General features: G+C 38.7%; 1 protein-coding gene across 3 annotated transcripts in view; it reads left to right on the top strand.

Annotated features, from left to right (window-relative positions):
• The window catches only part of VWA7 (von Willebrand factor A domain containing 7), a 325,092-nt gene that overhangs the window by 171,456 nt on the left and 141,547 nt on the right, over positions 1-12,089 (top strand). For 2 of the 3 annotated variants that reach the window (XM_044083283.1, XM_044083282.1), the window contains exon 10: positions 4,847-5,032. The exons of the other annotated variant lie outside the window; for it this stretch is intronic. In XM_044083283.1, the coding sequence (XP_043939218.1) occupies positions 4,847-5,032 (186 nt within the window). The remainder of the gene's footprint in view (positions 1-4,846; positions 5,033-12,089) is intronic. 3 annotated transcript variants of the gene reach the window in all.

Here is a 12,089-nt window from a genome sequence, read left to right as displayed (position 1 = left end):
CAAGGTCAAGACTGCAGTATCTTGCTGAATTCCCTCTACTTGAGGGGCAGCGGTCATTGAATTACTATGTAGCATGTGGGTTCTGGGAATGGATAAAGCCCTATTAAAAAAGTACTTTAAAAGTGAATTTCATTTTGTCATTGCTCAACCTTTCATTTACTGATCATGATTTTTCCTGTCAAATGGAAGTACCTAGAATCTTTTTCACTCAGCTGTTGCTTAATAGATTCATAGGATGACACTAGGCTATTGGCCCGGAGGCCCTTATAAGCCTAGCCAAGAATTTTGCCCATTTTCCCACAAAGTCAGCACCTTTTTCCCCCTGTCCAGCAGGGACACAGATGGAATCCCAGGGGTGTATTTTCTGTTTCCCATCCAGTCTTTATGTTGTCTTTAAGTCGTTTGTAAGTTTTATATTTATATATTGACCTTTAAAGCTTTTCTTCTCAACTTCACTGAATGTGGACTCTCTCTATGCCAAGTTTTGTTCCCAATGTTTTATTAATTTATTAATTGGGTAAGTGATTTGGTTTATACCAAACCCATTTCAGTCATGACCCATGCCAGAAGGACTAGGGTAAATGCAATTTATTTAAATGGGCATGTTTCTGGAAGGAAGGAGAAAACCCAATTAGGTAGAGAAAAATGATCCAGACAAAGGGAAAGCACATACAAATAAGAACACGATTGAGGAAGGAAGTGCATGTATTGTTAGATCTGAATTTAGGAGTTGGCTTTCAAGGTCTAAATACAATTCTATGATTGTATACCTGACTTCTGATACAGGACTATTTGACTCCAAAAAATATTGCATTATATAATATCCATTTTTTTTACTCATTGAGTACCTTTTCTTGAGTCCATATATTGTTAAAGAGACGTGTGAAATATTCCACTGAAGACGTAGCATACTTTAACAACTCTGATTGTATCTGGTCTGTTCCTGGAGCTTTTCGATTCTTTAGTTTGGATATAGCTTCCTTTACTTCAATCTCGCCAATGTCTGCCAAATTCACATCTAGAATCATTGTTGACACTTGGCCGTCATTGCCAAAGTCGTGCAGACCATTTGGTGTGGGGGAGTTGAGCACAGATTCAAAATGATCTTGCCATTTATTTAATTGTTCTTGCATTTTTGCAGTTTTTCCACTTGCTAATCTAATAGTTGGTCTCTGTTTATTGTCGTCGTTTATTCTGGAAAAATGGCATCATCATCCCTTTACTAAAAAAGGGAGATCTTGGAGACTGCACAAATTGGTATGGAATCACATTGTTGTCAGTCCCAGGCAAAGTTTTTGCCAGTGTATTACTGAACAGACTCAAAGGAACAACTGATGACAGACCCACACAGGAACAGACTGGATTTATATCAGGTTGATCCTGCACTGACCAGATATTTGCACTAAGACAAATTACAGAAAAAGCAACAGCTTGGATGAAACCAGGCATTGTCAACTTTGCGGACTTCAAAAATGCCTTTGAGTGCATACATAGACCATCACTATGGCACATCTTGGCAGAATGCAGGATTCCTCCAAAATTCATTACACTGTTTAAGAGTCTGTATCAAGACAGCAAGTGCACAGTTCTGGTGTATAACGACTACAGTGACTGGTTTGTGGTGGTCACTGGTGCATGACAGGGATGTATACTGTCTCCCTTGTTATTCACAATAGTTATTGATTGGGTTATGTGGAAAGCATTATACAGAAACTCACTGGAACTGGAATGGGTCAATGACAACAAGCTATGTGACTTAGACTTTGCCAACTATGTATGCAGACAATTTTCTTAGTTTTTCTTAGTTATACTCAGGCTACTTGAAAATTCCAGAAATGTTTATCAGAAAGTGCAGAAATATTTTGCAAAAATTGCTGGAAAATTGTGGCCTTTGATAAACATCCCCATTGCCCTCTAACAGTTTGTTATAGTATACATACAGCTTATATTAACCTCATAGGTTATTAGACAGGTGTGTTACCTTGTGTTGGTGTAGTCAGTCTAAATCTTCCTTAAACACTGTGCAGAATTAACTTTGCGTAGTACCTTTTCAAGGTTCCTAAATATCACAAGCAGTCCAATACTCAAATATTAAGCATTCGTATGGGTACTCCTTTAACAGTTTGTACCTGTAACTGTTTTACTGAAAACTGAATTTGTAAACTAATTAATTATCTTCTCTCCCGCAATACATTATCAGTAAAATGTAATTCCAAAACCAAACAGTGTGATAAGTACACAACAATCATTAAAATCTTGTATAAATGTTAGTGTGTGATCATTTCTATTTAGTAAGAATACAGTTAGGTCACTTAAACTTGGAACTTTGAATCACTGAATTCAACTCCCTGGAACATATTCACCATTTTAAACAACCAAGTTATTTAAATAAACATTCATGATGAAGCATTAATAGCAGACAAACTCAGCCATGCAGAACAAAACTTTGCAGTTACTGCCTCACTCGTGAAAAGGAGCATGTTCATCTTTTCTCCCACCTAATGTGTAATTTTCTTTGACACCATAAAGTTCTCTGACTTTTTTTTTTAAATCAGGATTCATTCAATAGTCTGCTTTAAATCAGGATTCATTTAATTAAGCTTTAGGGACATATGGACAATAATAGACAAGTGATCACAAGGACCATAAAAAGCCTAGCAACATATACCTTTAAGCAGACACACTTAAAAGTTTGTGCCTCTCTTTTCAAGCGCTTAATAGTGTTTAACTCCAAAAGCAAGCAGAACTTTACATGACAACCCCTGTGTAAATTTGTGTCTAGCCATCCAGTCATCAAGATTAGCCTTAAAGGTAGGTAGTTATAATAGTACTTTGATCTGCAGCACAAAATTATTCCACAGACTGAGAATACATTGAGCAAACAGAAAAACTTATATATCCAGAGGGTCTTTTCAATTTGTCGGTGTAGATTTAGAACCCTAGTATGGGAGTTTTTAGAGCCACTGTTTTTGCAAAGAAAGAGACAGACAATTAGGATTGGATCTTTCATGGTGAGAAAAGCAAGGCAAAGGTGACATTGGAGCATTCTGTAGGTTACTGAGTATTACAACAGTTATGTTAATCTGTTGGGCTAGCTGAAAGATTTACAGCCATTGATTTTCTTGGTAAGGCATAGACCTGTCAACTATCCCTATTTTGGAGGAATGTTCCTATTTTAGGCCTAATTTAGGATGTCCCTATTTTTGGAGGTATGTCCCTATTTTCAGGATGGATTTAACCCTTCTCACAATTTTCTGAATCTCTCTCACCCTGTGAGATTTTGGAAGCTGTGTAGTACACAGAAAACCAGACTATATGACTAAAATACTAGTGGCAAAAATAATTTAAAGAAAGAAGACACACAGCTTACAACTCCCCTTCTCTGAAGCAAAAATAATTGACCTTGTTTGGTAGAATTTCACAATCTAGTTCAACAAACCCTACAAAATTGACACTTTTTCTTTGATAATATGCTTATATTTTTCTGTCACTTCTATCACACTCTCGGTTTTAAAATGTGTTTCTGGGTAGTATCCCACATTCCTATTGGAAGTGGGAAGAGTTAAGTGCAATTTGGTATTCAAATTATATGCTAATTAGATGTACAGATTTTTAGATGGATATTCCTATTTTTCAAGGACGTTTGTTCCATATTTCAGTGTCTGCAGGTTTAGAGGTATGGTAGGGTATCTTTGGGGCCTTTCTAGTTGAGCAATATGGTTTGATTTATAAATACAAAGGGGGCATTGTGCTCAGCGATGGGTGTAGAAAGAAAAGAGCTCAGTGGCAGAATGATTTCTTTGGATCTTGAAGATATTCCATTGGAAATTAACTGGGCCAGATAGGAGGATTTCCTGACTATGGTGGAAACATGATGATCAAATGAAAGTGAATTGTCCACATAAGTACCCAGGTCTCTTATGACAGTGCCTGTTAGAAGAGTAGTGCCATTTAAAACATTATGAGATTGGAACATCTTTTATACTGAATGTTAGTATACTGCATTGTTTTGCATTTAACTTAAGATTGTTTTAACATTAACACATAACTCGAAAGATGAAACCAGGCACAGAATAAAATCACTTGAAAAATGACTTGCCCTGTCTTTCCTCACCATATGCTGCAAAACTTTCTTAAACTGTTGGCATCTTTGTGAGAGTTGTTTGAAAATGTAAAAAGTTTCTGCATTTTGGTCAAAATATAATTTCATAAATTGAGAAATTGCATATTTTTATGTGGAAAGCAAGATAAAAATTGTGGAAACTGCAGAAAAAATAGGGGTGTATTTTTCTGTGGTTCTATTTTTACTGTGCAGTTACTTTAAAATTAAGAAAGTAGTAACTCATTAAACAGTCCCATATCAGAAATCGTAGATAATCTCCAGCCACTCATTGCTTCAGTCTGTCAGTGGGGACAGCCTAGACCCCACCTGAAACAAACTGTACAGTTCATCTTGTGTTTATGTTGGTCAATTTATGCTCAGTATTTAAACTAAAAAGTGATGTCTGTTCATAACTTTAATAGGATCTCAAACTTCAATGATCATGAAGGCTGTTTTAGATCTAGCACATTCAGCTGAGGACCATAATCTCCAAAACAAAATAAATGTTGTCACTGCTGCTAAGAATGTAGTGCAGTAGTTTCCCTCATCCAGAACGATTGCTGGATTGAGAGCCATGAGTTTGATTGCTGTTTGCTCTGCATTCTAACAAATAAGTACAAAACATTTTAAACTAAAGATTCCATACTAATAAAAACTGTATTGACATATAATAGGGCCTCTTTTGCCTCAAAGAGTATATGATCATAAAATTCATTTTTCTTATTATTATTTGCATTTCTTCAGGTTACATTTTTACTAACTGAGGACCCTCTGAGGAAAGGCCGTGGGCGCCGGGAAGTTCTGCATCCAGATAGATTCCAGCCTTATGAGAGCATTGCTGAGGCATCCGGTGGGCAGGTTGTTTTTACTAGCAATGAAGGAATACAGCAGGTCTCAACCATTATAGAGGATGTAACAGCCAGTTCCATGGTGGGTATCCTTCCTTGACAGAGGCAAGGACAAGATCATTATGCAAGCTGCCTATATTTTTGCTGAGTGATATACAGATAATAAAGGCTAAACTAAGTTGTAACAAGATAGTACCATTAAGCTTTTTAGTAATTCTATACTACATGTGGCTTCCTAAAGTAGAGGGATGGAGCCCTAATTGTGACCCTGACAATGAGGGAGTCAGACAGGATGAGAAAGAAGTGAATGGACTCAGCCTGCTCACTTCACATGGGGGGCAGGATGGTTGTGGGTGCTCAGAGAACATACACAGAAGTGTGATTTCCCTGATTAAGATTGGGGAAGCCACTTCCAGTCCTTCAGGGTTTTGGGTGTGGCTGCTTGCTGGCAATGTCCCTTGTGGAGGTGAGGTCCAGCCGCTACAGTCAGCCCATTGTATAACTCCCTTGCCCTGCTTAGCTGAGTGCATGTGGGGAATTAGGGCAATATAAAAAGGAAAAAACTCTCAAACCACCCCGACAGTTATCTGAAAAGATGACCCCTCCCAGATGACTCTCCCTGGTGAGGGGGAATGAATGGGATGATTGGCCAAGAGGGGACTGATGAGTAAAACATACAGTGAGGTCAAGAGTGCAAAAAAAAGGTAATTCTGAAGTACAGGCAAAAACTTTTCCTTGCTTATTGTTTTGTAAATTGATAGCGTAGTTAGAAAAATGGTTTAAAGTGATGTAGATATTTTTCCTAGATTCCTAGATACAGGTATTTGCCACTGTTATTTCAGTACCCGTTGATGTTTATTTTGTTAAGAAAAATTCTTTGTGTTTTTCATGTTTTATTTTTGCTCATCAGGTTTATTTCTTCTTAGCGACCACATGTGAGGTATTTTGTTTTTGACTTTATATAAAGTAGTAGCGCATTCTAAATAAATGTAAAGCTATCCACCTGCTAACATCTAGTCAACAACGTGTCTTTGTAAGTCACGTGGGTTTCCTGTGGCTAAATTAGCATAGAGGTATTTCTCTGAATGAGAATATAAATATAGTAACATACACTGCTATAGATGTGAGGTGCCTGGAAAAATCAGATGCATGGTCTTTCATTTTCTATAGTTTATCTCCCCTCATGATGATTTCAAGAGAAGAAGGTTGCACATCTAAAGAAAATCAGAGAGGGTCATCCTTCTCAGCAAAGTATAACACACAAATATTTACTTTTTGCACCAGAAACATTATGGTGTGGCAGTCTGTGTTATGGTGGTGATGGTGATATGTGTGTGTGTGTGTGTGTGTGTGTGTGTGTGTGTGTGTGTGTGTGTGTGTGTGTGTGTGTGTGTGTGTGTGTGTGTATGTGTGTGTGTGTGTGTGTGTGTGTGTGTGTGTGTGTGTGTGTGTGTGTGTGTGTGTGTGTGTGTGTGTGTGTGGTCACTTCATATCTCCCTTTGGTTCTTGAAGACGCTGCTAACATTTTTATGTCAGTCAAGTTCTTTTATATTGCAATAGTAGTCTGTAGGGACAGGGACGATTATAGAGGAGGTGATCTAGGACCTCAACAGAAACCACAAATAGATATTTCTCTTATTTATCATGATTCAGTACATTGTGTCTTATTATTTAAGCCCAACATGTCATAGATTCAGAGGTTATTACTAGGCCAATAATACCCTGGATATGACAATATTATATCTTAATTCCCCAGATATTGGATGGGATAGTGTTAGGGTAGTGGGTCTTTGGGTGTTGGAGCCCAGAGTCATTTTACAGACTTCTTCTGTCCATAAGGACAGGTGCAGTACTCCTGGAGTGAATTTACGGTTCTCCATCCGTTTATCCAAATTCTTTTTGAAGAGAATGAGGGACAGGCTTTGTTTTACAAAGATGTGAATTTTTTTCCATAGACAAGGTAGCCTTTGAGATACAAATCTGTCTCTCCAGCAAGTTCTGTTAGAGTGACAAATAAGGTTCAGGTCCATGGAATGCTTAACCCTCGTATAATTTTTCTTGCGAATATGTAACATTTTCAACAGGGCTGGATCAGAGAATGCCTTGTAGATCAGTCATAAGTCTCCTCCAAATAAATGATATGAGACAGAGTAAAGGGATAGGACCTTTAGTTGGTCTGCATAAGACATGTATTTCACACTTTGTATTTTTTAGCAAGAAACCTTTGAGGCCACTCCAGTAGGTATAAGTGCCTGGTTAGGTATATGCAGAATGGCGCATTGTACTTGATGATGGGCCTGATGACGGCCAGGTACAATGGCACTATGACTTCCTTTGATCTTGATGTCATGCCTTCACTTATAAGTTGAGCCACACAGAAGGATTTCTTCACTACTATAGCTACCTGGTGGTCAAAGTTTAGGTTACTATCTATCTGTGTTTCTAGGTCCCTCACCACTGGGTCTATTTTTAGGGGGTGTCCTAACACTATTATAATTTGCAAAGGTATGTAATTTACCAAAGGGTATGATTATGCATTTTTTAGCATTTAGTTTGAGACCATGGTTTTGGCACCAGTCATTTGTCATTTTCTGGACTCTTTGTAGGACATCAACATTATTTGAGGATTTAATGATTGCTACCAGTTTACAGTCAGAGAAATTCATGAGCCAGAGGGCCCCAACACTGGCCTTCATTTCAGAGAAGTATATCAAACAGGAGGGGGTCTCATCAATGAGTCCTGTGGGACATTGCTCATAACAGCTTTCTTATCCAAAGTGGATTCTCCTATCCAGAGAACATGTGCCCTGTCAGTGAGCCAGTTGGCTATCAATATGATGATGTAGGGGTTTATGCCTAATTCAGTAAGTTTATCTATGGTCCATGAGTGGTGGATTGTGTCAAAAGCTTTGGCCAGGTCTAAATAAGTGGTGTGTACCATTTTACCCTCATCCATTTCTCCGGTGACGTTCTCGAAAAAGTCCGCCAGATTAAGCAGACAAGACCTCCATTTGACAAAGGCAGATTGGGTCTGGTCCAGTGTTTAGAAAGTTCCTGTGTTGTTATTGATCAGGTACATGGTAATGCTCTCCAAGGCTTGCAAATAAGACTGTCAAACTTATGGGTCTGTAGTTCCGTGGGTCAGTTGATGGCCCTATTGTGCAGAGAGATGACTGTTGCAGTCTTCCGTTCCTCTGGGACAAAGCCTGTCTGGAGGCTGTGGTGAAAGAGGTTTCTAGTGGCCCTGATATATTCTGTTTTAAGCTGTTTAAGAAGTATCACAGAATGTTGTTGGAACCTATGGAGGCTGTGTTTCTGGCTTTAGTGAACATAGTAAGGACCAGTTCCCTCATAATGACCAGTAGGTGGATGGTCGTGGGTTTTTCTTTTGGTGTGGTAGGAGGTAATGGTGGGGGAGAGTTTGAACTTGTCGGCCGGCAGGTTTGGTATAGTTTCAGGCTGGGTGTAAGTATTGTCATTCATGATTAACTTGGCACATTGATGAGCATTTCCCCTGAGGTATGAACATAATTTAAAAAAGCCTTAAGGGTTATCTTTCATCTGGGAGGCTACTTTTCCCTCATAGCTTGCTTTGGCAGATTTGACCATTTCTCTACTTTGTTTGTTTAGTCTAAAGAGTGTATTTTTTTCACTGTTTTGTCTGTTCCTTCTTGGCTTTGGAGAGGATGCTTTTTCCTTTTGTTGAATAGATTATTTATGCTAGAGGTCCACCAGGGTGGTTTTATTTTTGCCAGAAATCATAGGTTTGACTCATGTACTGCCTTCTCTATGCAGATGTGAATATGGTTGCACAATGCTTTTGTGTGCAGCTCAGAGTAGGCCTCAGTGTTATCCAGGTTTGGAGGGGCTAGGAAGTTTAATAAGCTGTCACTTCATTTGAGGTAATTGGCCTTAGCAAAGTTCTTAACAGGTTTGGAGTTTGATGGAGGTTCTAGGTTAGTTTTAATACTAAAGGAAATTATTTTGTGGTCAGATCTTACCAGGGAGGAGTTAATGCATGGGAAGAAGCAGCATCCCCCCATGTTTTTGAGTACAAAGTCTAGGATATTTGTACCTCTGGATGGGGAGCTAAGTAGTTGCTCCAGGGCGTTTGCATTGACAAAATCTAAAATCCTCTAAGCAAGTGAATTATAGGTCATATTCATCTCCCAGTTTATGGAGGGGTAGTTGAAGTCACCCATAAGTATGGTGTTAGGCTGAATGTTAAGAGATTCCAGTAGGTTTAGGTAGGAGGTGTGGTTTTCCAGACTCAAGTTAGGGGATCTGTAGCTAGCAAGGATATGTTAGGGAGTCACACCTATGGTTAGTTGGGCATGAAGCAGCTTGAGTAAATCATGTTTTTGGACCAGTCTTGCAGAGGGACAAGCCTCTGTGTACCTCTGCTTATGTACGGCAGTTCTAAGGTTATACATAATTGGGGGAGGACAGCATTCCTTTCCTTTAACCTTGTCAAACAAGGGAGATTCCAAAATATATTAAAATTGTCCCTTCCAAATGTTAGACAGCAAAATGCACACAACAAACACAAAAGTGCTGTGATAGTCTTGCAGTTAAAGGATTAGGGATCTGAGCTAAATGTCCCAAGGTGGCAACCCTAATCTGAGCTGTTAATGAGCTGCTTCCTGTACCCAACCTGAGGTACAGGGTTTGATTCCTTCTATCTCTATGTGCTTACTGCATGACTCTGAGCAAGTCGCTAAACCAGGCAGTCCTCCTGGGCCATTCCTTTAAAAGGAGATTTACGTATGTCCAGTGGGCTTATCTGGTTAAAAATGCATAAAAATGACAAAACAAGTCAACTGTGCTACATGACTCTTGAGGAAGCGGCAATACTTTAACAACATTCATTTTTCCTTAAATTTGTCAAACACAGGAGAACACAAAATAAATTAAGAAATATCCCTTCCAAAAATTAAATATCAAAGCAAACTGCACACAACAAAACCAACAGCTATGTGATGAGAAAACAAATCAAATTTTTTAACAACATTCTTTTTTGCTATGGCTGTGTGTGTGCATGTGCGTTTGTGTGTGTGTGTGTGTGTGTGTGTGTGTGTGTGTGTGTGTGTGTGTGTGTGTGTGTGTGTGTGTGTGTGTGTGTGTGTGTGTGTGTGTGTGTGTGTGTGCTCGCTCGCGCGCACATACATATTGTGTGTGTCTGTTTTCATGAGTGTGCATGCTTGTACTCACACATGTACCACTTGTATCTGTGCTTGTGGTGGGGGGACTTATTCCAGCAAGAATTTGCTATCCTATATAATTCAATAATGGCTCATTACTATGCAAAAATTAGCATGTTGATTGGACAACCTAACCAGCAAGCTTGTTGTAAATGATGCATATATCAACAGAAAAAAGTCTGGCCATTGAAGTACCATTGAGCAGCCAGACTTTGCTATTGGCATATACTGGAAGACACACCAAAATATGAGAAAAATCAGGTATGTTCTGGAAAACTAATAGAGAAACATAAGAGATTTTCCTCATATTTTTGCACTGTCCTTGTAAATGTCTGTGTTTTAACAGTTAAAAAACTAAGGAAGATTCTGTTTTCTTCGTCCCTTTTCCTGCACTGATGTGCTATGCAAGACTGGGAAGTCCTATACGCATGCACAGTACACCAGAATAACTAAGTCAACATGGAATAAGACACAAGTCCCCCTTGTACAATTGCATTATTTAAGAAAGGTAAGTCATTTCTTTCTTAAATAATGTTATTGTATAAAAGCAATAATGCACTCCTGTTTGTTGGTATATCAGGATTTACCCATGGTTGGCTTTACCCTTGTGATCAAACCACACCAATTGTGGGTAAATCCTGATATACCCACACACAGTCATGGGTTATTGGTTTATTTTATAACCCTTGTCCAGTTGCCCTTTAAAATGTAGCACGTCTGTAGAACAACTAGGTGATGGATGGTTATTTGCAACACGCTGGTTTAACAAGTTTTTGTAGGTTGTTTTCAGAAATGTGAAATCAAGTTACATATACATGCTATAAGTAACCATAACCCAGATTTCTATATCATTTTCTAATCATGCTATGATAAAATATTTGACTTGCACAAAAAAAAAAAAAAAACACAATAACAAGGTGACACCCATGAGGTGTGAAAACAAAACTTGCATCCAATTCCGGTTCTGAGACAGTCCTATGGTGTTACCACTGAGTAAGCCTAAAATGGCGCACTACTATGGCATGGGACCGCTGCCACAAATTTTTAAATCATTTGCTATAGTTAACTCATAATCATTTCATTTGTCAAACCTGTCCATCAGTACCTCTGTGGAGTTGCTCTTGTCCCACAGGTTGTCTAACTACTATTTGCATTTCTTAAAATCCTAGTTATATTCCATCCTTCAGTGCACAGTAGATGCATATGTCAGTGAGTTGGTTACTAACTATGGAAGACATATTGAGCTGGGCATTGTTGCTTTTACTCAGTAGGCTTAGGGGTTATCTGTGCTTGGGATGCCAGATGACAGGGGCACAAGATCTTTAAGCACAGGGAACCTGGGCAGCCTAAAAATAAATGTAACAGCTGCTGACTCCTGGTCCTGGTCCTGGTTTAGTGTCTCTACTGTATATCCTGCTCAATTCATGCAAGCCTTGACAGGTAGGGAGATAGACAATGGTCTGTAGGTGGTAAACCTCTCAATAGACCTTTGTTTCAGCCTTAATCTTTGCTCTGTCCTGTATAGCTTTCATTTATTTATCTGATGTAATTTTTCATTGAAAGTAAGCCGGTATTAGTGTTTGTCATAATCCTGATACATTATTCATCTTTTACTTACACCTGCATGCTTTAAATAACCATTGTTGAACAACTGAACAGTTCTAGTATGCAAATAAGTTCGAACCATGTTTATTCTGCTGCTTAAACTAAACTTCTTGTATTGATTTCACCCACTGTAGCATGCCATTTGGAATCTGTCTAAGTCAGATACCAGTCTATACCTACCCAGCTGCTTTGAAATCTTTGCACACACACACACACACACACACACACACACACACACACACACACACACACACACACACACACACACATGTAGCAAAGCACAGTTCATTCCCACAAACAGAGCCTGCATCTCAATGTAAGTTTTATTACAAA

This window comes from Protopterus annectens, chromosome 9.part0 (assembly GCF_019279795.1).
Source record: "Protopterus annectens isolate FY-2018-M chromosome 9.part0, PAN1.0, whole genome shotgun sequence".
Classification (NCBI taxonomy): Eukaryota; Metazoa; Chordata; order Ceratodontiformes; family Protopteridae; genus Protopterus; species Protopterus annectens.
The sequence above is the reverse complement of the archived record's forward strand: the minus strand, read 5'-3'. Positions and strand labels throughout refer to the sequence as shown.